This window comes from Microcaecilia unicolor, chromosome 4 (genome assembly GCF_901765095.1).
Source record: "Microcaecilia unicolor chromosome 4, aMicUni1.1, whole genome shotgun sequence".
In the NCBI taxonomy this organism is placed as follows: Eukaryota; Metazoa; Chordata; class Amphibia; order Gymnophiona; family Siphonopidae; genus Microcaecilia; species Microcaecilia unicolor.
In genome coordinates this window covers 359419616-359441318 of record NC_044034.1, presented here as the reverse complement: position 1 = coordinate 359441318, position 21703 = coordinate 359419616, and the positions used below count along the sequence as shown (strand labels likewise).

The 21703-nt window shown below is 47.2% G+C and overlaps 1 protein-coding gene across 7 annotated transcripts in view; it reads right to left on the bottom strand.

Moving 5' to 3' along the window:
* CTPS2 (CTP synthase 2) overlaps positions 1-21703 on the bottom strand; it is a 541710-nt gene that overhangs the window by 348249 nt on the left and 171758 nt on the right. For all 7 annotated transcript variants that reach the window (XM_030202308.1, XM_030202304.1, XM_030202305.1 and 4 more), the window contains one exon: positions 14834-14978. In XM_030202308.1, the coding sequence (XP_030058168.1) occupies positions 14834-14978 (145 nt within the window). The remainder of the gene's footprint in view (positions 1-14833; positions 14979-21703) is intronic.

The window sequence follows — 21703 nt, the reverse complement described above, 5'->3', positions numbered from 1 at the left end:
GAAGCCTCTGTTCCTGGCTTACTCTGTGTTTGGGGTGAAGCCTCTGTTCCTGGCTACTCTGTGTTTGGGGTGAAGCCTCTGCTCCTGGCTTACTCTGTGTTTGGGGTGAAGCCTCTGTTCCTGGCTTACTCTGTGTTTGGGGTGAAGCCTCTGTCCGTGTTTGTTCTCTGTCTGCATGTGAAGCCTCAGCCTTCGTGAGTTCCCACTTGGTGTGGGGAAAGGCTGTGGCTTCAGACCCTTGGCCGGTTCTTCCTGGTTTACTCTGTTCGCTCTGTGCCTATCCTGAACCCTGCTTGTATATCCTGTGTGCATATCCTGAACCCTGCTTGTATATCCTGAGTGTATATCCTGAATCCTGTATCTGTCTAGCTAGTGTGTATTTCCTGGGTGATTATTCCTGTATCCTGTCTCCACCTAGCTAGAGGGTTTACCCTGTGGGTATTCCCGGATCCCCGTTCTGCCTAGTGTGTTTGCTGCCCTAGTCCTTGCTCCTGCTAGCTTCTGTACGCCTTGTGTTCCTTGGTCTGTCTTCTGGGTCTTGCTAGTGGCTGTGCAGCAGCACACTGTCTGAGTCTAGTTCCATGCCCTGTCGCCCTCATGTATCCCAGACCCAGGGTGGGTCCTCTGGATCTTCAGTTCGTGCCTTATCCTGCAAGTCCTGCCGGCCGCCTGCACTTCGGAGCTCAACTCCGGAGGAACGGTGGCTAGGTGCAGGTGAAGCTGTTCCTGTCTCATCTGTTCTAGTTGCCTGCCTTGTACTACTCCAGTCCAGAGTTCCAGTACTGCTCTTCTGTGTTTCCAGTCCCGAGGTGGTCTTGCCTGCTGCTGCCGCTCCTCAGCAGTGGCCCAAGGGCTCACGAACTCCAGTCCTGCCTCGAGGACCTGACAGAATGCCAAGGCCCTCGAGAACGCAACAGTAGGCGCCTATGCATGACCTACACACGTCAATTTTGAGTTACCGCCTGGCTACCGCGTGGCCCTTGCGGTAATTTAAATTTTGACGTGTGCCGATGACCCTCTGGACCCCCCCTCCCGCCACCAACCTGCCGTCGCCTACCTTTGCTGGCGGGGGACCCGAACCCCCGCCAGACGAGGTCCTCTTCTTTCCGCAAAAGGCTTCCTTCTGTTTCTGACGTCCAGCACGTTCGTGCAGGACATCAGAAACAGAAGGAAGCCTTTTGCGGAAAGAAAAGGATCTCGGTTGGAGGGGGTTCGGGTCCCCTGCCAGCAAAGGCAGGCGACGGCGGGAAGGGGGGGGGGTCGAGAGGGTCATCGGCAGGGGGTCCAGGGCCAAATCTACGGGGGCCCAGACCCCCCGTAGCTACGCCACTGGTGCTAATATTTTAGACATTTACACATGCAAGAGGCGTGGAAATACGGGCACCCAGATTATACAATTACCCTTTATATCATCTGGTTCACCTTTTCCCATATGTTCATTTACAATTTCAATAAAAAGTAGCAGACTAGTGAGGTAAGACTAGGGTTAACATATTTTGTCCCCCAAAAAGGACACATGCCCCACCCCACCGCACACCCCGCCCTGCCCCCTTTCACACCCACCCCGTCCCCTTTCACGCCCTCGCTCCGCCCCCTGTCACACATCTCGTCACCCCCCTCCCCTTACCTTACTACTGCCCTGGTGGTCTAGTGACCTCTTCGGGGTCCATGCATCCTTCCTGTTGCTGATCTCGGCGCCGATTCAAAATGGCCGCTGAGAGTTGAAGTCTCGCGAGGTCACTTCATCTCTCGGCGGCCATTTTGAATCGGCGCCGAGATCAGCAACAGGAAGGATGCATGCAGGGCAGCGCTCCGGGCAGGAAAGAGGGGGCTCTTTCCTGCCCCAAAGGTGGAAGAGGTCACTAGACCACCGGGGCTGTAGTAAGTAAGGGGAGGGGAGGCTAGCAATCTGCCCGTTTGTCCGGATTTCTAGACAAATGGGCAGGCTGGCGGGTGGGCCGTCCTATAGGAAAATGATAAAGGGGATGGGACGACTTCCCTATGAGGAAAGGCTAAAGCGGCTAGGGCTCTTCAGCTTGGAGAAAAGGCGGCTGAGGGGAGATATGATAGAGGTCTATAAAATAATGAGTGGAGTTGAACGGGTAGATGTGAAGCGTCTGTTCATGCTTTCCAAAAATACTAGGACTAGGGGGCATGCGATGAAGCTACAATGTAGTGAATTTAAAACAAATCAGAGAAAATTTTTCTTCACTCAACGTGTAATTAAACTCTGGAATTCGTTGCCAGAGAATGCGGTAAAGGTGGTTTAGCTTAGCGGAGTTTAAAAAAAAGGTTTGGACGGCTTCCTAAAGGAAAAGTCCATAGACCGTTATTAAATGGACTTGGGGAAAATCCACTATTTCTGGGATAAGCAGTATAAAATGTTTTGTACTTTTTGGGGATCTTGCCAGGTATTTGTGATCTGGATTGGCCACTGTTTGAAACAGGATGCTGGGCTTGATGGACCTTTGGTCTTTCCCAGTATGGCAATACTTATGTACTTATGTCGTGTGAAGACTTTTGCAAGGCACTGTAACTCTGTACACTGGGTTTTCTGCTAACTACTGATCTCACTGTTACTGGTTGTACATCTTTGGGTAGAAACAGGACACCTGAGGTATTAGTATCTAATCTGAAAGCTCAAAATATTTGACCTGATAACTATAAATATGGCGTTAGGACTTTATAAATTATATCTAGGATGCTAAATCCATTAAGTATAACTTTCGGAGATTCTTGACAGCTTGCACAGACTGCTTGACAGATGACAACTTGAATCAGTTTAAAACAGGTAAAATGACTCCGCCAAACCATTACGAAACTTACTGCTGTAGCAACGGAGAAGGAGGAATAATAGGGACTCATTGTGCATTCAGAGTAAATTAATCCTATCAGACCGACTTGATTTTTTCCCCCTCTGTGACAGCTACGCTGGATTCAGACATCACAAGCAGTGTTGGTGTTATGCCTGCATTTTATCACAGCACTTGACATACTGTCACATAATAGCTCGTTAACAAAAGGTTCAGGACACAGAAATATGTGCAAAATATATAAATGGATTGAAAATTGGACGGTTGAAAACTCTGGCTCGCTATAAATAAAGAAGTATCAAATCAGACAGCTATAATGAGTGGAGGGCTGAACAGTCTGGTAGTTGGTTCATGACCCTGTATAATAATGGGCTTCTGATGGGATTTTCATCTTTCACAGAGGGAAGAAGGTCAGTGGGAAGGCAAACTCAAGCCAGACAAACAGCACTGCGAGAAGCACCTTAGTTTCGCCCCAGGGAGGAACGTAAGAAAGAGAAAGCCTTACAGTTCCATAGAAAGAGAGAGGGACCTGAACTGCATGCCGGAGAAGGAGTGGTGAGGAAAGATGAACAAGTAAAGAGTGTGACACACAAGATTTCACTTCTGCAGACCACAGGAAGAGCCGAGCCAGTCTACAGAAGATGGAGAAGGTGTGTTGGCAATTCCCAGTTCCTGTGACAGAGATAAAGGTAGGCAATGGGATGAAACAACCTGGAAAAAAAACCAACAAACCTGGTTAGCCTGTAGATAACCAGGAGAAAAGACTCAGCCTTTCTGAAATGAAGCAAGCAAATATAAGAATGGACTGCTCAGTGGCGTAGCTACAGGTGGGCCCGAGTGGGCACAGGCCCACCCATTCTTGGCTCAGGCCCACCCAGAAGCAGCACCCCACATCAACATCTCTCCTACTCAGCGGCATCCCAGCATCTGTCCGCCCGTCGCTGAACCCCGTCTCTCCCTGGTGCACCTTGCAGGCGTCCTTAGGGCCTGTAGTGATTCATTATTAATGTCTGCGCCGGCCCTGCAGGTTTCCATCGGCTAGGTTCCGCCCTCGCTTTCATCATTTCCTGTCTGGCGGGACCAGGCCGATGGAAGCCTGCGGAGTCGGCATAGGCAGCAAAAACTGAATCACTGCAAGCGCCGGGGGCACCTGTAAGGTATACCAGAAAGGGACGGGGTTCAGCAACAGGCGGTCAGATGTCTGGATGCAGGACATCAGACTCACAAAAACAGAAGCCTGCGCGGCCACATTGGTGATCTGCAAGGGCCGACTTCTACATGGAATGTTGGAACATTCCATGTAGAATCTCCAATAGTAGCAACAGTGGAGGAGTGGCCTAGTGCTTAGGGTGGTGGACTTTGGTCCTGGGGAACTGAGTTCGATTCCCACGTCAGGCACAGGCAGCTCCTTGTGACTCTGGTCAAGTCACTTAACCCTCCATTGCCCCATGTAAGCCGCATTGAGCCTGCCATGAGTGGGAAAGCGCAGGGTACAAATGTAACAAAAATAAAATAGATACTATTGGAGATTCTACATGGAATGTTGCTACTATTGGAGATTCTACATGGAATGTTGCTATTCCACTAGCAACATTCCATGTACAAGGCTGCGCAGGCTTCTGTTTCTGTGAGTCTGACGTCCTGCACGGATGTGCAGGATGTCAGACTCACAGAAGCAGAAGCCTGTGCGGCCACATTGGTGATCTGCAAGGGCCGACTTCTACATGGAATGTTGGAACATTCCATGTAGAATCTCCAATAGTAGCAACAGTGTAGGAGTGGCCTAGTGGTTAGGGTGGTGGACTTTGGTCCTGGGGAACTGAGTTCGATTCCCACTTCAGGCACAGGCAGCTCCTTCTGACTCTGGGCAAGTCACTTAACCCTCCATTGCCCCACGTAAGCCACACTGAGCCTGCCATGAGTGGAAAAGCGCAGGGTACAAATGTAACAACAACAACAAAAATTCCCACTGCAGCTCCTTGTGACTCTGGGCAAGTCACTTAACCCTTCATTGCCACTGGTACAAAATAAGTACCTGAATATATGTAAACCGCTTTGAATGTAGTTGCAAAAACCTCAGAAAGGCGGTATATCTTATCTAGCACCATATACAATTTGTGGAATAAGTCGCATCATTGCAAAAAACGAAAATGAACTATTTTAATGTAATTAGTATTTCATTGTAAGTATTAAATATTGTTTCAATATTAAATATTGTTATTTTTCCTTTAAACTATAGGTCTAAAATGTTTATTTGCAATGCCTGTTAGGCCCATAAAATTACATTTTCCTTTCTGCTTTGAGTAGGGAGATGCATGGAAGAAAATTAAGACTGCTGGGAGGTTGACAGGACACGGATGGAGAATGCGGGGATGGTGAGGGGATGGGTTATGAAGTCCGCTCGACTACGGGGATGGGGTGGAAACGGGAAGAAATCTTTTGTTGCAGAGAGGGAATGGGAATGATTCTTTGTCCCTGTTTCTGATCGGTTGACAAGACACGGATGGAGAATGCGGGGATAGTGAGGGGATGGGTTATGAAGTCCGCTCGACTACGGGGATGGGGTGGAAACGGGAAGAAATCTTTTGTTGCAGAGAGGGAATGGGAATGATTCTTTGTCCCTGTGTCTTCTCTATTTCTGAGCGGTTGACAAGACACGGATGGAGAATGCGGGGATAGTGAGGGGATGGGTTATGAAGTCCGCTCGACTACGGGGATGGGGTGGAAACGGGAAGAAATCTTTTGTTGCAGAGAGGGAATGGGAATGATTCTTTGTCCCTGTGTCTTCTCTATTTCTGAGCGGTTGACAAGACACGGATGGAGAATGCGGGGTTGGTGAGGGGATGGGTTATGAAGTCCGCTCGACTATGGGGATGGGGTGGAAACGGGAAGAAATCTTTGTTGCAGGGAGGGAATGGGAATGATTCTTTGTCCCTGCATCACTCTCTGTTTCTGAGCCCTCTCCCAACCCTCTCCAGCCCCATCACCCCAGGCCTTACCTAGAGGTGATCATTGGTGATACCGTGGTCCCCTTCTACTCCTGTTCATCCTGCTGCACCTCTCAAAAATGGCCACCACGACCCCTAGTGGTAGTCTCACAGTATTACTGCTAGGGGTCAGTTTTCTGCCTCTTTATATGAAGGGCGAGGAGGATTGGATGGGGGAAGGTTGGGAGGCTTATACAAAGTGGACTGCTGGTAGAGCAGCTACACTTAACACCTGCTCTTGAGGTAGTCGTACGTTCAGTCATGCTGTCAGCATTTATGACAGCTAGTGCACGGCAGCAAGCCATGTACCAGCTTTCACCAATGGTCGTTCCTCTGCTCTGTCTCTGTCATGCTCAGTCAGCACATTACTACAAAAACCAGGACTGCAGCCACCAAAAATTGTACTGATTGTCTCTCAGTGTCACCATCTGCAACATTCAACATATGATATACTAGCCGTTAAGCCCGTAAAAACGGGCGAGTATTGCAGCCCTCCTCTCTCCCCTCGTCCACCGATCCTCCCCCCATGTCCAGCAACCCTCCTCTCTGCCCTGTTCTCACCCCATGTCCAGCAACCATGCCCTCTCCCCCCCTGCCCTCCCCCCATGTCCAGCTACCCTCCTCGCCGCCGCTCCCTCCCCCCTCCGTGCCGGGCCCCCTGCACTGACCTGACAGCGCCTCTCACCTCCGTGTGAAAGCGCTACAGGCAGCAGCAGATCGCTCTGCTGCTGCCTGCAGCGCTTCCACACGGAGGTGAGAGGCGCTGTCAGGTCAGTGCAGGGGGCCTGATACGGAGGGAGGCGGCGGGGATGGGGGGGAGGGTGGAGGTTGGTTCGCGCGATGTTCGTTTCCAGGCGGCGTCCGACAGTCCTACTCCGTTTCCCTCTCTGTTCCGCCCTCTGACGTCATCACGTTTTGACATGAGGGCTATTAGATTGTAAGCTCTTTGAGCAGGGACTGTCTTTCTTCTATGTTAGCACAGTAGGGCGGGACCGAGGGAAGTCTGTACTGCGCATTTGCAGGTGAGTCAGTCACTTGCCGTTTATATGTTTGATAATATATATATTTTTTGAGTACCCTCAGATATAACCCACTGTTTCAAATGCAGACAATAAAGCTGCTAATCAGTGGTATAGCACTTCTTTCATTGGGTTACTCACAAAGATTGTGGGAGGGTGTTTCTCTATATAATAAAACTCACCCTGAACGTTCTGAAGACACTGACGTCACTGAAGCCAAGCCACTGACGTCACTTCCTTCATGAAGGGTTCGTGGTGGTGAAGCCACCGAAATTGCCAAGTCTCTGGGCCCCGCCCTCACGTCAAACGTGATGACGTCGAGGGCGGAGCAATGGTGTCACACATCGAGGGCGGAGCAATGGCGTCAGTGGCTTCACAACGAAGAAGGTGATGAAGGTGCGTTGACGAGGTGCGGAGCAATAGCGTCAGTGGCTTCACCACGACGAAGGGATGGGGGGGGGGGGGGGGGGGTTGGAGAGGAAAACCTTGCTAGCGCCCGTTTCATTTGCTCCAGAAACGGGCCTTTTTTACTAGTTTTTACATAATTCATACCTCATCACCCAAGTGCTTATAGTAGTTTCACTTTATGTTACCAGAGACAAGGATATTGATTATTTCGTATTCAGTCAGCACATTAAGCAAAAGGCATGGATTTTTTCCATTCTAGCCTTTTAAATGTGTGTTAGAGGTTGGTGCAGGTCTGAGCTAACCCGAACTAGCTGCTTAATGCAGCTTAGTAAAAGGGTCCTCAAGTGTTAAAACTAGGGCTGCATTTTGATTAACATTTTAATTGCAATTACGCACACAATTAAAGGAATTTTATTTATTTATTTATTTTCCAGTGTGGCTCCTTGTGACTCTGAGCAGGTCACTTAACCCTAGGGGGGCATGCAATGAAGCCACAAAGTAGTAAATTTAATACGAATCGGAGAAACATTTCTTCACTCAATGTGTAATTAAACTCTGGAATTCGTTGCCAGAGAATGTAGTAAAGGCAGTTAGCTTAGCGGGGTTTATAAAAAGGTCTGGACTGCTTCCTAAAGGAAAAGTCCATAGACCATTATTAAGTTGACTTGGGGAAAATCTACTGCTTATTTCTGAGATAAGCAGCATAAAATGTATTGAACTTTTTAGGGATCTTGCCAGGTATTTGTGACCTGGATTGGCCACTGTTGGAAACAGTGGCTTGATGGACCTTTGGTCTGTCCCAATGTGGCAATACTTATGTACTTGGGAATCCTGAATGGAATCTTGCTACTCTTTGGGGTTCTACATGGAATGTTGCTACATTTTGAAATTCTGCATGGAATCTCGTTATTCTTTAGAATTCTAGAATCTTGCTACTCTTTGGGGTTCTACATGGAATGTTGCTACACTTTGAAATTCTGCATGGAATCTCGTTATTCTTTAGAATTCTAGAATCTTGCTACTCTTTGGGGTTCTACATGGAATGTTGCTCCTCTTTGGGTTTCTGCCAGGTACCTGTGACCTGGATTGGCCACTGTTGGATGCTGGGCTTGATGGACCTTTGGTCTGTCCCAGTGTGGCAATACTTATGTGCTTATGACAGATTTTGATAACTAGTAGGCGGTATATAAGAATTTTTTCATAACGCTTATGGAATAGTCCTTAAAATTACTGATCAACCAACAGTTTCTCTAGCCTCAGCCAGAGATTTGTAGCTCTTTTTAAAATAATCTTAGGCCTGACAGTGATCTTTCTTACACTTTGGTAATTGACTTTGGAGTGCTGCCCTGATTGAGGCAGTTTACCGATGGCACCAAAGTGTTTCCACTTTGTAACGATAGACCTGATGGTGCCCTTGACCTGAAATTTTCCTATAGCTTCCTCCCAATCTGTATCTTTAAATAACTGTATCCCAGAGCTCTTTCGTCAGCCCCACATATATCATGTTTAGAATGTTTCTTCAAAGTTGCCTAATTCTTCATTCAAGAATATTTCAGCTCAACTACTGTGACGAGAAACAGGGGGGGGGGCTCTATTTAAATTATTATTGGCCTTGTTAAGGCAATTTTTGGAAACAGGCTAATTCTTAATAATTATTTCTAGAATTGCACGTTCACATTTAAAGAGCAGTGAAAAACTCCTACTTTAATGAACATTTTTTAATTATTATTTATTAATTTTACAATTTACAAGCATCTACATCTTGTAAAAGAAAAACAGAGATAGTAATACGAAAATAAAGGGTTTTTTCAAAACCAAAAATTGTACAACACATTGTTCTACTCTTCCTTAGACCACTACTCTTGGGGGGTTAGTCATTTGATAAGGAGATGTCAATATTAAAAAAATTTAACAAAGGAAATGGCCTGACTCACTACTTTAATGAACTTGAATTGTATTTTTTTTACACAGCAGAATGTGAAAAATGTACAACAGCAGATATGAAGACTTTCACAAGGCATTCTGTAGGTCTCTTATCAGTTTGATTAAGTGATGGTTATCAATAGAAATCAAACAAAATAAAACATGGAAAAGAAAATAAGATGATGCCTTTTTTATTGGACATAACTTAATACATTTCTTGATTAGCTTTCGAAGGTTGCCCTTCTTCGTCAGATCGGAAATAAGCAAATGTGGTAGCAGATAGTATATATAAGAGAAACATCAAAGCATTACTTTGACAGTCTGATAGAGTGGGAGGGTGGGGGTATGCATGGGGACATCAAAGCATTTCATTGATATTCTAACAGAATGGGTGTTGGTAGGTGAGACGAGAAATAAACAGAGAAATACAGCTTATGGTTTATAATGGGTTAGTGAATATGAGTTATCTTGTTGGGCAGACTGGATGGACCGTGCAGGTCTTTTTCTGCCGTCATCTACTATGTTACTATGTATATGTAACAAAAAAAAAAATCAACAAATCAAAATAAGAAATAGCGTCCACTGCTTTTCAACACATCTAGAATTTTGACAGCCAGAAAAATGGACTTTTTGGATCTGCTTGAAGGATCACAAGTAAATGGCAATCCAAGACCCTCACTACATCTTCTAGAATTCTTATGCACAGATAAAGTGTTATATGACAGAACAAGAGAACAGCAGGATGAAAGGAGGGGGGGGAGTTTGCTCATCCCTTTTCACCAGTTTTAATTTGGGATAATTTATTGAGGTACATATTAGAAATCTCCTGCCAGACAGGTCACTGCTGACGTGTCTCTCCTCACCTCATTACGCACAGGGCTCAAAATTTATCACTCGGATATTTTTATACTGCCTTTATTATTATATGCAGGGCACCCACAGGTACACGTCATAACAAGCCAAAAACATCATCTGTTATCTAACCAATTTACTTAAACCTGCCCACGGATACTTTTCCCTTTAGGTTTTGGATTAAACACACCAAATGAAAACAGCTAAAGAGAGACTGCAATCATCCTGGTGCTTAGGGTCAAGTGAGTCCAGGGACATCATGTTCTCTTTGGGCCTTTACAAGCCCTTTTACGAAGGGAAGGGAAGGGAAATGGGACTTGATATACCGCCTTTCTGAGGTTTTTGCAACTGCATTCAAAGCGGTTTACATATATTCAGGTACTTATTTTGTACCAGAGGCAATGGAGGGTTAAGTGACTTGTCCTGAGTCACAAGGAGCTGCAGTGGGAATCGAACTCAGTTCCCCAGGATCAAAGTCCACTGCACTAACCACTAGGCTACTCCTCCACTCATTCTACCAATAAGAGCTAACCTCATCAGTGATGTCACAATGGCTTCACTGCCCAATACTTGGCTCACTTCCGATATTGTGATGTCATAAGGGAAAGGGGGAAAGGGAAATGGGACTTGATATACCGCCTTTCTGAGGTTTTTGCAACTACATTCAAAGCAGTTTACATATATTCAGGTACTTATTTTGTACCAGGGGCAATGGAGGGTTAAGTGAGTTGCCCAGAGTCACAAGGAGCTGCAGTGGGAATCGAACTCAGTTCCCCAGGATCAAAGTCTGCTGCACTAACCACTAGGCTACTCCTCCACTAGCAATATTCCATGTAGAAGCCTGCCCTTTCAGATCAGCAATGCGGCCGTGCAGGCTTCTGTTTCTGTGAGTCTGACGTCCTGCATGTACAGTGGGGGAAATAAGTATTTGATCCCTTGCTGATTTTGTAAGTTTGCCCACTGACAAAGACATGAGCAGCCCATAATTGAAGGGTAGGTTATTGGTAACAGTGAGAGATAGCACATCACAAATTAAATACGGAAAATCACATTGTGGAAAGTATATGAATTTATTTGCATTCTGCAGAGGGAAATAAGTATTTGATCCCTCTGGCAAACAAGACCTAATACTTGGTGGCAAAACCCTTGTTGGCAAGCACAGCGGTCAGACGTCTTCTGTAGTTGATGATGAGGTTTGCACACATGTCAGGAGGAATTTTGGTCCACTCCTCTTTGCAGATCATCTCTAAATCATTAAGAGTTCTGGGCTGTCGCTTGGCAACTCGCAGCTTCAGCTCCCTCCATAAGTTTTTAATGGGATTAAGGTCTGGTGACTGGCTAGGCCACTCCATGACCCTAATGTGCTTCTTCCTGAGCCACTCCTTTGTTGCCTTGGCTGTATGTTTTGGGTCATTGTCGTGCTGGAAGACCCAGCCACGACCCATTTTTAAGGCCCTGGCGGAGGGAAGGAGGTTGTCACTCAGAATTGTACGGTACATGGCCCCAGCCATTCTCCCATTGATGCGGTGAAGTAGTCCTGTGCCCTTAGCAGAGAAACACCCCCAAAACATAACATTTCCACCTCCATGCTTGACAGTGGGGACGGTGTTCTTTGGGTCATAGGCAGCATTTCTCTTCCTCCAAACACGGCGAGTTGAGTTCATGCCAAAGAGCTCAATTTTTGTCTCATCTGACCACAGCACCTTCTCCCAATCACTCTTGGCATCATCCAGGTGTTCACTGGCAAACTTCAGACGGGCCGTCACATGTGCCTTCCGGAGCAGGGGGACCTTGCGGGCACTGCAGGATTGCAATCCGTTATGTCGTAATGTGTTACCAATGGTTTTCGTGGTGACAGTGGTCCCAGCTGCCTTGAGATCATTGACAAGTTCCCCCCTTGTAGTTGTAGGCTGATTTCTAACCTTCCTCATGATCAAGGATACCCCATGAGGTGAGATTTTGCGTGGAGCCCCAGATCTTTGTCGATTGACAGTCATTTTGTACTTCTTCCATTTTCTTACTATGGCACCAACAGTTGTCTCCTTCTCGCCCAGCGTCTTACTGATGGTTTTGTAGCCCATTCCAGCCTTGTGCAGGTGTATGATCTTGTCCCTGACATCCTTAGACAGCTCCTTGCTCTTGGCCATTTTGTAGAGGTTAGAGTCTGACTGATTCACTGAGTCTGTGGACAGGTGTCTTTCATACAGGTGACCATTGCCGATAGCTGTCTGTCATGCAGGTAACGAGTTGATTTGGAGCATCTACCTGGTCTGTAGGGGCCAGATCTCTTACTGGTTGGTGGGGGATCAAATACTTATTTCCCTCTGCAGAATGCAAATAAATTCATATACTTTCCACAATGTGATTTTCCGGATTTAATTTGTGATGTGCTATCTCTCACTGTTACCAATAACCTACCCTTCAATTATGGGCTGCTCATGTCTTTGTCAGTGGGCAAACTTACAAAATCAGCAAGGGATCAAATACTTATTTCCCCCACTGTATGTGCAGGACGTCAGACTCACAGAAACAGAAGCCTGCGCGGCCGCGTTGCTGATCTGCAAGGGCAGGCTTCTACATGGAATGTTGCTAGTGGAATAGCAACATTCCATGTAGAATCTCCAATAGGGAAAGGGAAATGGGACTTGATGTGCTGCTTTTCTGTGGCTTTTGCAACTACATTCAAATCGGTTACATAGTATATACAGGTACTTATTTGTACCTGGGGCAATGGAGGGTTAAGTGACTTGTCCAGAGTCACAAGGAGCTGCAGTGGGAATTGAGCTCAGTTCCCCAGGATCAAAGTCCACTGCACTAACCACTGGGCTACTCCTCCACTAGCAACATTTCATGTAGAAGCCTGCCCTTGCCGCGCAGGCTTCTGTTTCTGTGAGTCTGATGTCCTGCACATACGTGCAGGACGTCAGACTCACAGAAACAGAAGCCTGCGCAGCCGCGTTGCTGATCTGCAAGGGCAGGCTTCTACATGGAATGTTGCTAGTGGAATAGCAACATTCCATGTAGAATCTCAAATAGTAGCAACATTCCATCTAGAATCTCAAATAGGGAAATGGAAATAGGACTTGATATACTGCCTTTCTGAGGTTTTTGCAACTACATTCAAAGCGGTTTACATATATTCAGGTACTTATTTTGTACCAGGGGCAATGGAGGGTTAAGTGACTTGTCCAGAGTCACAAGTAGCTGCAATGGGAACTGAACTCAGTTCCCCAGGATCAAAGTCCACTACACTAACCACTAGGCTACTCCTCCACAAAGGTGCATAAGGGCCTCAAATCGGCATTACCGCCTGGCTAGCGCGTGCGCCTGGCAATAATTCCAAGTTTGGCGTATGCCGAAAGCCTGAGGTAGAAAATAATTTGCTATTTTCTACCGTAGGGGGCATTCCCGGCGGTAATCTCCAGTTGGCAAACGCTGGATGGTTACCGCACAGGTAACGTATGAGCCCTTACCGCTAAGTCAGTGGGTGGCGGTAAGGGCTCAGGTCGTAAATAGACGCACGCTGGTCTTAATTTAGCCATACGTCTATTTTCCAGCCCCAACCCCCCCCCCTTTTTTTTTCAGAAGTGGTGGAGAAATGGGCCAGCACGCATCCAAAACATGTGCCCTCACTACTGCAGGCCACTTTTTGGCGCACCTTTGTAAAAGGATCTCTTAATTCTTATAATCTATTTATATACCTACAGTAAATCTACATATCTAAAACAGGGGCTTAGCCAGACTTCGGCGGGAGGGGGGTCCAGAGCCCGAGGTGAGGGGGGCACATTTTAGCACCCCCCCCCCGGTGCCGCCGACCCCCCCCCCCCCCGCCATTGCCGACCCCGCCACCACCAATTTTGACCCCCCCCCCCCCCCCCCCGCCGACCCTCTTGACCCCTCCTCCCGCCGCCAACCCGCCGTCGCCTACCTTTGCTGGCGGGGGACCGCATCCCCCGCCAGCCGAAGTCAACTTCTTCCCACAAAAGGCTTCCTTCTGTTTCTGACGTCCTGCATGTTGTACGTGCAGGACGTCAGACTCACAGAATGAAGCCTTGTAGAGCAGCTAATCTGCAAGGCTTTGTTCTGTGAGTCTGACGTCCTGCACGTTGTACCTTTGCTGGCGGGGGACCCCAACCCCCACCAGCCGAGGTCCTCTTCTTCCCGCAAAAGGCTTCCTTCTGTTTCTGACGTCCTGCATGTTGTACCTTTGCTGGCGGGGGACCCCAACCCCCGCCAGCCGAGGTCCTGTTCTTCCGGCGCAAGGCTTCATTCTGTTTCTGTGACTCTGACGTCCTAGGATGTCAGACTCACAGAAACAGAACGAAGCCTTGCAGATCAGCCAGCGACCGAGGGGGGGGGTCGAGAGGGTCGTCGGCAGGGGAGGGGGGCAAAATTGTTGTTGGTGGTCGTGGTGGCGGCAGCGCCGGGGGGAGGGGCTAAAATGTGCCCCCTCACCTCGGGCTCTGGACCCCCCTCCCGCCGAAGTCTGGCTACACCCCTGCTTTGATGCACACGTTTTCTGAGCTAATTAAAATACATATGGATGAATTGTTAAGAGAAAGCACATAGTGTTAAACTCCTCCCCAATTCCACCCCCAGAAATGTCTCAATCCTGGCAAACGTGTGCATATACAGACTGCACACAGAAATCGGCTAAGGCACTCTTTTACCCACGGTAATTCTTTGTTAATTACCCTCTGCATTGTTCAAATGAAAACCAAACTGGAAGCAGGGAATGGTTCAAGGTACCTTTCACTTATCTGGAGATATTACTTCAGGCAAACTGGCAAAAAAAAAAAAAAAGAACGAAAGAAAAAAAAAAAGAGGTTACCTTGGAGAAAATTTGCATCCATTCTGCAAGAACGTGCTAAGCATTCCAGCTGCAGCCAGCATTAACCCAAGGTATGGAGGCGAGGGCTTCAGGGGTCTTGAAGAAAACTCCGGATGGAACTGCACACCAACAAAGTAAGGGTGACCTAAATGAAGGAACAGTAATAAGCTTTAAGAACTTGCTGGTAGAGAGGTGTGGTAGCAAATTGAGAAGCCACATAGATAAACAATACAGATCTCATCTCATGGTTTCCAGTATCATCTCTATGCTGATGACACCCAGCTGTATCTCTCCACACCAGACATCACCGCAGAGACCCAGGCAAAGGTATCAGCCTGCTTATCCGACATTGCTGCCTGGATGTCCAACCACCACCTGAAACTGAACATGTCCAAGACCGAGCTCCTCGTCTTTCCACCTAAACCCACTTCTCCTCTTCCTCCACTCTCTATCTCAGTTGATAACACCCTCATCCTCCCCGTCTCATCTGCCCAAAACCTCGGAGTCATCTTTGACTCCTCCCTCTCCTTCTCTGCGCATATCCAGCAGATAGCCAAGACCTGCCGCTTCTTCCTCTTTAACATCAGCAAAATTCGCCCTTTCCTCTCTGAACACACCACCCAAACTCTTGTCCATGCTCTCATTACCTCTCGCCTTGACTACTGCAACTTACTCCTCACCGGCCTCCCACTTAGCCATTTATCCCCCCTTCAATCTGTTCAGAACTCTGCTGCACGTCTCATATTCCGCCAGAACCGATAAACTCATATCACCCCTCTCCTCAAGTCACTTCACTGGCTTCCAATCAGATACCGCATTCAATTCAAGCTTCTCCTTCTTACCTACAAATGCACTTAGTCTGCGGCCCCTCACTACCTTTCTACCCTCATCTCCCCTTACGTTCCCGCCCGTAACCTCCGTTCACAAGACAAATCCCTCCTCTCTGTACCCTTCTCCACCACCGCCAACTCCAGGCTCCGCTCATTCTGCCTCGCCTCACCCTATGCTTGGAACTGCAATCCTGACACCTTCCTGAGCCCATACGCCAAGCCCCCTCCCTGCCCATCTTCAAGTCTTTGCTTAAAACCCACCTCTTCAATGCTGCGTTCGGCACCTAACTCTTACCGTTCAGTAAATCCAGACTGCCCCAATTTGACCGCCCCTATCGGACTGACCGTTCACTTGTCTCTTAGATTGTAAGCTCTTGGAGTAGGGATCGTCCCTCTATATTAAATTGTACAGCACTGCGTAACCCTAGTAGCGCTTTAGAAATGTTAAGTAGTAGAAAACAATGAAACTGAAGCTATACAAAGTAGAAAAAATATTTGCATAAGATGTGCCATGCTCAGTCAAATGTATATGGAAAATAAGGCCATAGTGGAAAGATCAAATGAATTCTTTGCTTTGGTCTTCACCGAGGAAGATGCGGGAGAGATACTGGTCCCAGAAATGGCATTCAGTGCTGATGAGTTAAAGAAACTGAAACAAATCTCTGTAAACCTGGAAGATGTAATAGGGCAATTTGACAAACTGAAGAGTAGTTGGAGTTACCATATTTTCCCCCCACCCCCCAAAAAAGGAGGACGCATGCCCCAAACCCCCTGTCACACCCACCCTGCAACCATGTCACACCACCCTACCCCTTCACACCCATGTCACACCCTCGCTCTGCCCATCACTTTGACACCCCCACAGAAAGCCAGATTCCCTCTCTCCCCCCCCCCCATGTTATCCCCTCCACAATTTTCCAGCCTCCCTCCCCTCCACCCACATAACTCCATTCACTACCCCTCCCCTCCCCTCCTGTACTTTACTGGTGGTCTAGTGACCTCTTCAGTTCTGGAAAGAGCCCCCTCTTTCCTGCCCAGCACAACTGTAGACCTCTCTTGTTCCTGGCACCAATTCAAAATGGCTGCCGAGAGTTCAAGCAGTGACCTTGCAAGACTTCTGCAAAAGTCTCGTGAAGCCACCGCTTGAATTCTCGGTAGCCATTTTGAATTGGCACCGGAAGCAAGAGAAGTCTACAGCTGTGCCGGGCAGGAATCAGGGGGGGCTCTTTCCTGCCCTGAAGAGGTCGCTAGACCACCAGGGGCACCACACTAAGGTATGGAAGGGGAGGGGAGGATAGGACACTCCTGAGGCCTGCCCGCTCCTGCCCCACCAGCCTGCCCATTCGTCCACAAATCTGAACGGGCAGGCTGGCAAAACCCACCAGGATGCCCGGCCATGTCCTCAAAAAGAGGACATGTCTGGGTAAATCCAGACGTATGATAACCCTATTTCTAGCAGTGCATCTGGGGTATAAATTTGGAGAGATCTGCATATTGTTTTGCTTTCTAAATGATGCTGAGGGCAATGATTATTAGTCTTCTTCAGTTGGGACAAACCTGATGGACAACACTTGCATGTGTGACACATTGCATTAATGACCCTCACAGACCTTGGTAAGACACTAGCAGTTCTTATGAGTTAAATGTAAACATGCTGTATATCCACAAAAATACAACCTCTTCACAACATGTACAGATCAGACTTCGCGCCTTCTGTCTCGCTGCACCCTACGCCTGGAATAAACTTCCTGAGCCCCTACGTCTTGCCCCATCCTTGGCCACCTTTAAATCTAGACTGAAAGCCCACCTCTTTAACATTGCTTTTGACTCGTAACCACTTGTAACCACTCGCTTCCACCTACCCTCCTCTCTTCCTTCCCGTTCACATTAATTGATTTGATTTGCTTACTTTATTTATTTTTTGTCTATTAGATTGTAAGCTCTTTGAGCAGGGACTGTCTTTCTTCTATGTTTGTGCAGCGCTGCGTATGCCTTGCAGCGCTATAGAAATGCTAAATAGTAGTAGTAGTAGTAGTAGTTCTCCATGGAAGTCACCACACAAAACAAAAATCTCTCCAATACAAACCTGAAAAAAAATCCTAATTCAACATACAGATAACAAACATGTCATTCAACAGTAGCACTAATCCTATTATTCAAATAGCTAGAACTCTACCTATAAACAGGCAGAACTACAAATATTACTGTGGACCCTAAAACACCAATACATCTATTACAGGTAAAAAAGAACAAGTGGGAATGTTACAAATCTCAACACTACAGAATACCACACCTCAGTCACATGAAAAACAGACTCTACTACTACTACTACTACTACTATTTAGCATTTCTATAGCGCTACAAGGCGTACGCAGCGCTGCACAAACATAGAAGAAAGACAGTCCCTGCTCAAAGAGCTTACAATCTAATAGACAAAAAAAAAATAAAGTAATCAAATCAATGTATACAGAAAGGAGGAGAGGAGGGTAGGTGGAGGCGAGTGGTTACGAGTCAAAAGCAATGTTAAAGAGGTGGGCTTTCAGTCTAGATTTAAAGGTGGCCAAGGATGGGGCAAGACGTAGGGGCTCAGGAAGTTTATTCCAGGCGTAGGGTGCAGCGAGACAGAAGGCGCGAAGTCTGGAGTTGGCAGTAGTGGAGAAGGGAACAGATAAGAAGGATTTATCCATGGAGCGGAGTGCACGGGAAGGGGTGTAGGGAAGGACGAGTGTGGAGAGATACTGGGGAGCAGCAGAGTGAGTACATTTATAGGTTAGTAGAAGAAGTTTGAACAGGATGCGAAAACGGATAGGGAGCCAGTGAAGGGTCTTGAGGAGAGGGGTAGTATGAGTAAAGCGACCCTGGCGGAACACGAGAAGGGCAGCAGAGTTTTGAACCGACTGGAGAGGGAAGAGGTGACTAAGTGGGAGGCCAGCAAGAAGCAGATTGCAGTAGTCTAAACGAGAGGTGACAAGGGTGTGGATGAGGGTTTTGGTAGAGTGCTCAGAAAGAAAGGGGCGGATTTTACGGATGTTGTAAAGAAAGAAACGACAGGTCTTGGCAATCTGCTGGATATGAGCAGAGAAGGAGAGAGAAGAGTCAAAGATGACCCCCAGGGTTTCGAGCTGAGGAGACAGGGAGAATGAGAGAGCCATCAACAGAAATAGAAAACGGGGGGAGCGGGGAGGTGGGTTTGGGGGGGAAAATGAGAAGCTCAGTTTTGGTCATATTTAATTTCAGGTGGCGTTGAGACACCCAGACAGCAATGTCAGACAAGCACACTGAAACTTTGGTTTGGATGAAAGGTGAGATATCAGGGGTAGAAAGGTAGATTTGGGAGTCATCAGCATAGAGATGGTAGGAAAAGCCATGGGATGAGATTAATGAACCAAGGGAAGAAGTGTAGATAGAAAAGAGGAGGGGACCAAGAACAGAACCCTGAGGTACGCCGACAGGCAGAGGGATAGAAGTAGAAGAGGATCCACCAGAGTGAACACTGAAGGTGCGGAGGGAGAGGTAGGAAGAGAACCAGGAAAGGACAGAGCCTTGGAATCCAAGTGAGGACAGGGTATCGAGGAGTATGGACAGTGTCAAAAGCAGCAGAAAGATCAAGAAGAATGAGGATGGAATAGAGACCTCTGGATTTAGCCAGTAATAGGTCACTGGAGACTTTAGTGAGCGCAGTTTCGGTTGAGTGGAGAAGGCGAAAACCAGATTGTAGTGGGTCAAGAATAGCATGTGAGGAGAGAAAATCAAGGCAGCGGCGGTGAACAGCACGCTCAAGTAATTTGGAGAGAAAAGGGAGGAGGGAGATGGGTCGGTAATTAGAGGGACAAGTAGGGTCGAGTGAAGGCTTCTTAAGGAGAGGTGTGACCACAGCATGTTTAAAGGCAGTAGGGACAGTTGCAGTGGAAAGTGAGAGGTTGCGAATGTGACAGATAAAAGGAATAAGAGCAGGTGAGATGGCATTAAGAAGGTGGGTGGGAATGGGATCAGAGGAACAGGTGGTACATTTTGAGGAAGAAAGCAGTTTCCTCAATAGTAACTTCAGGAAAGGAGGAAAGGGAATGAGGGGAAGGAGAGAGAGGGGAACGGACTAGTGGATATCCTGAAAACCAAACTGGTGTGGCGTGTCCTGAGAACTGGGCCGACAACCACTTGTCTAGGATTACTGTGTATACGAATTACATAGTAATTGTCATAAGTATGCTGAGCAGAAATCTATCCTATCTACCGCTACAGGGGAATTGAAACAACTGATAAGCTTAATTGCCACAAAACATATTCCCCTTTGAAAACAGTTTTCCATTGAAAATGAATTTTGGGATCCCAGTGGAGCTTGCTGCAATGAAAGAACTTTATCGCTCCATTTATTTTCTCCTCGACTGTTGCAGAATTTTAAAAGCCTACTGTGCTTCCCAGCAGACTATGACAGTCACCACTAGCAATCAACTCAAAAGAAGACATCTTCTAATCTAGCAGCAGACCCACAGAGATCTTGTCTCTGCAAAATGCAATAAGACGTGTACGACCCTCTCGCGTGTCTTATTTTCAGAGGCTCTGCACTCCTATCAGAGCACAAAACCACCAAGAGGAGAAACAGTTCTCATTCTCCTCATCTTAATACATCAACAATGAGTCAAAATTCTGTGCTTCTGACTTTTAAACACACAGAAGCCAACGTGAGCCGACTGCATCAATGTACAGGAGGGGTAATTTTCAGTCGATAGCGATCATTGTTTTTTTTATAAACGCTGACCACCGCCACAAACATTACATCCAGATACTCAATGCCAGGCCAAGTTGCAAAACGGCATTAAATATCTGGGTAACATAGTAACATAGTAGATGACGGCAGAAAAAGACCTGCACGGTCCATCCAGTCTGCCCAACAAGACAACTCATTTGTGCTACTTTTTGTGTATACCCTACTTTGATTTGTACCTGTGCTCTTCAGGGCACAGACCGTATAAGTCTGCCCAGCACTATACCCGCCTCCCAACCACCAGCCCCGCCTCCCAACCACCGGCTCTGGCACAGACCATATAAGTCTGCCCAGCACCATCTCTGCCTCCCGCCACCGACTCTGCCACCCAATCTCGGCTAAGCTCCTTAGGATCCATTCCTTCTGAACAGGATTCCTTTATGTTTATCCCACGCATGTTTGAATTCCATTACCGTTTTCAGAAAGCCAGTACCTAACCAGATAAGTGCAGATATTCATACTTTAACCGGTTAAGATAAACCAGCCAAAGGAAGGACTGCTATTTATGTGGTCCTATTTGACCAGCTAATTTAATCCAGTGATTGCAACTTAATTACTTAACAAGCCAATCGGCGCCATTAATTAGAATTTATGCGCACAACAGTCTTAAGCGTATTCTGTAAAGTGATGCGCATAAATTCTAAGGCACATAGCTGAAAGGGGGATGTGGAATGGGCGGGTCGTGAGCGTTTCTCAAATCTATGAGTGTTGTTATAGAATACACCCGGTCAACGCATAATTTAAGCATCAGCATTTACACCAAAGTTTTACTTGGCGTAACTGCCCGCAACTAAATTTAGTTGCGTGGACCAGTCTTTGGCATCAGGGCTGCTCTCAATATACGGTTACCATATTTGCCATGACAAAAAAAGAGGACGCAAAATAAATTGCAGCCCCCCCCCAGACCCACCATGCACCTGTCACTGTGCCACAGAGTCACCTTGACCCTCCAAGGAATCCAGATAAACAATGAAAATACTGGAAAGGTAACAGAAATGATTTTTCTTCTGTACTCTGCATTTGCAAAAAAAGCAAACATCTATGAGAATGTCCCCCTTTCCTTTCCCTCCCATCCACGAGCTGCATGTCCCCCTCTCCTCTCCATCCCCTTCTATCCATATGCTTTATTTCCCCCTTTTCCCTCCCCAATCATTTTTCCAGACTCCCTCCACCCACCTTTTTTTTACAGTTCCCTCCTTCCACCCACACAACTCCATCCACCTCCCCTTCCCTCCAGTATCTTATCATGCCCTAGTGGCCTCTTCAGGGCAAGAGAGA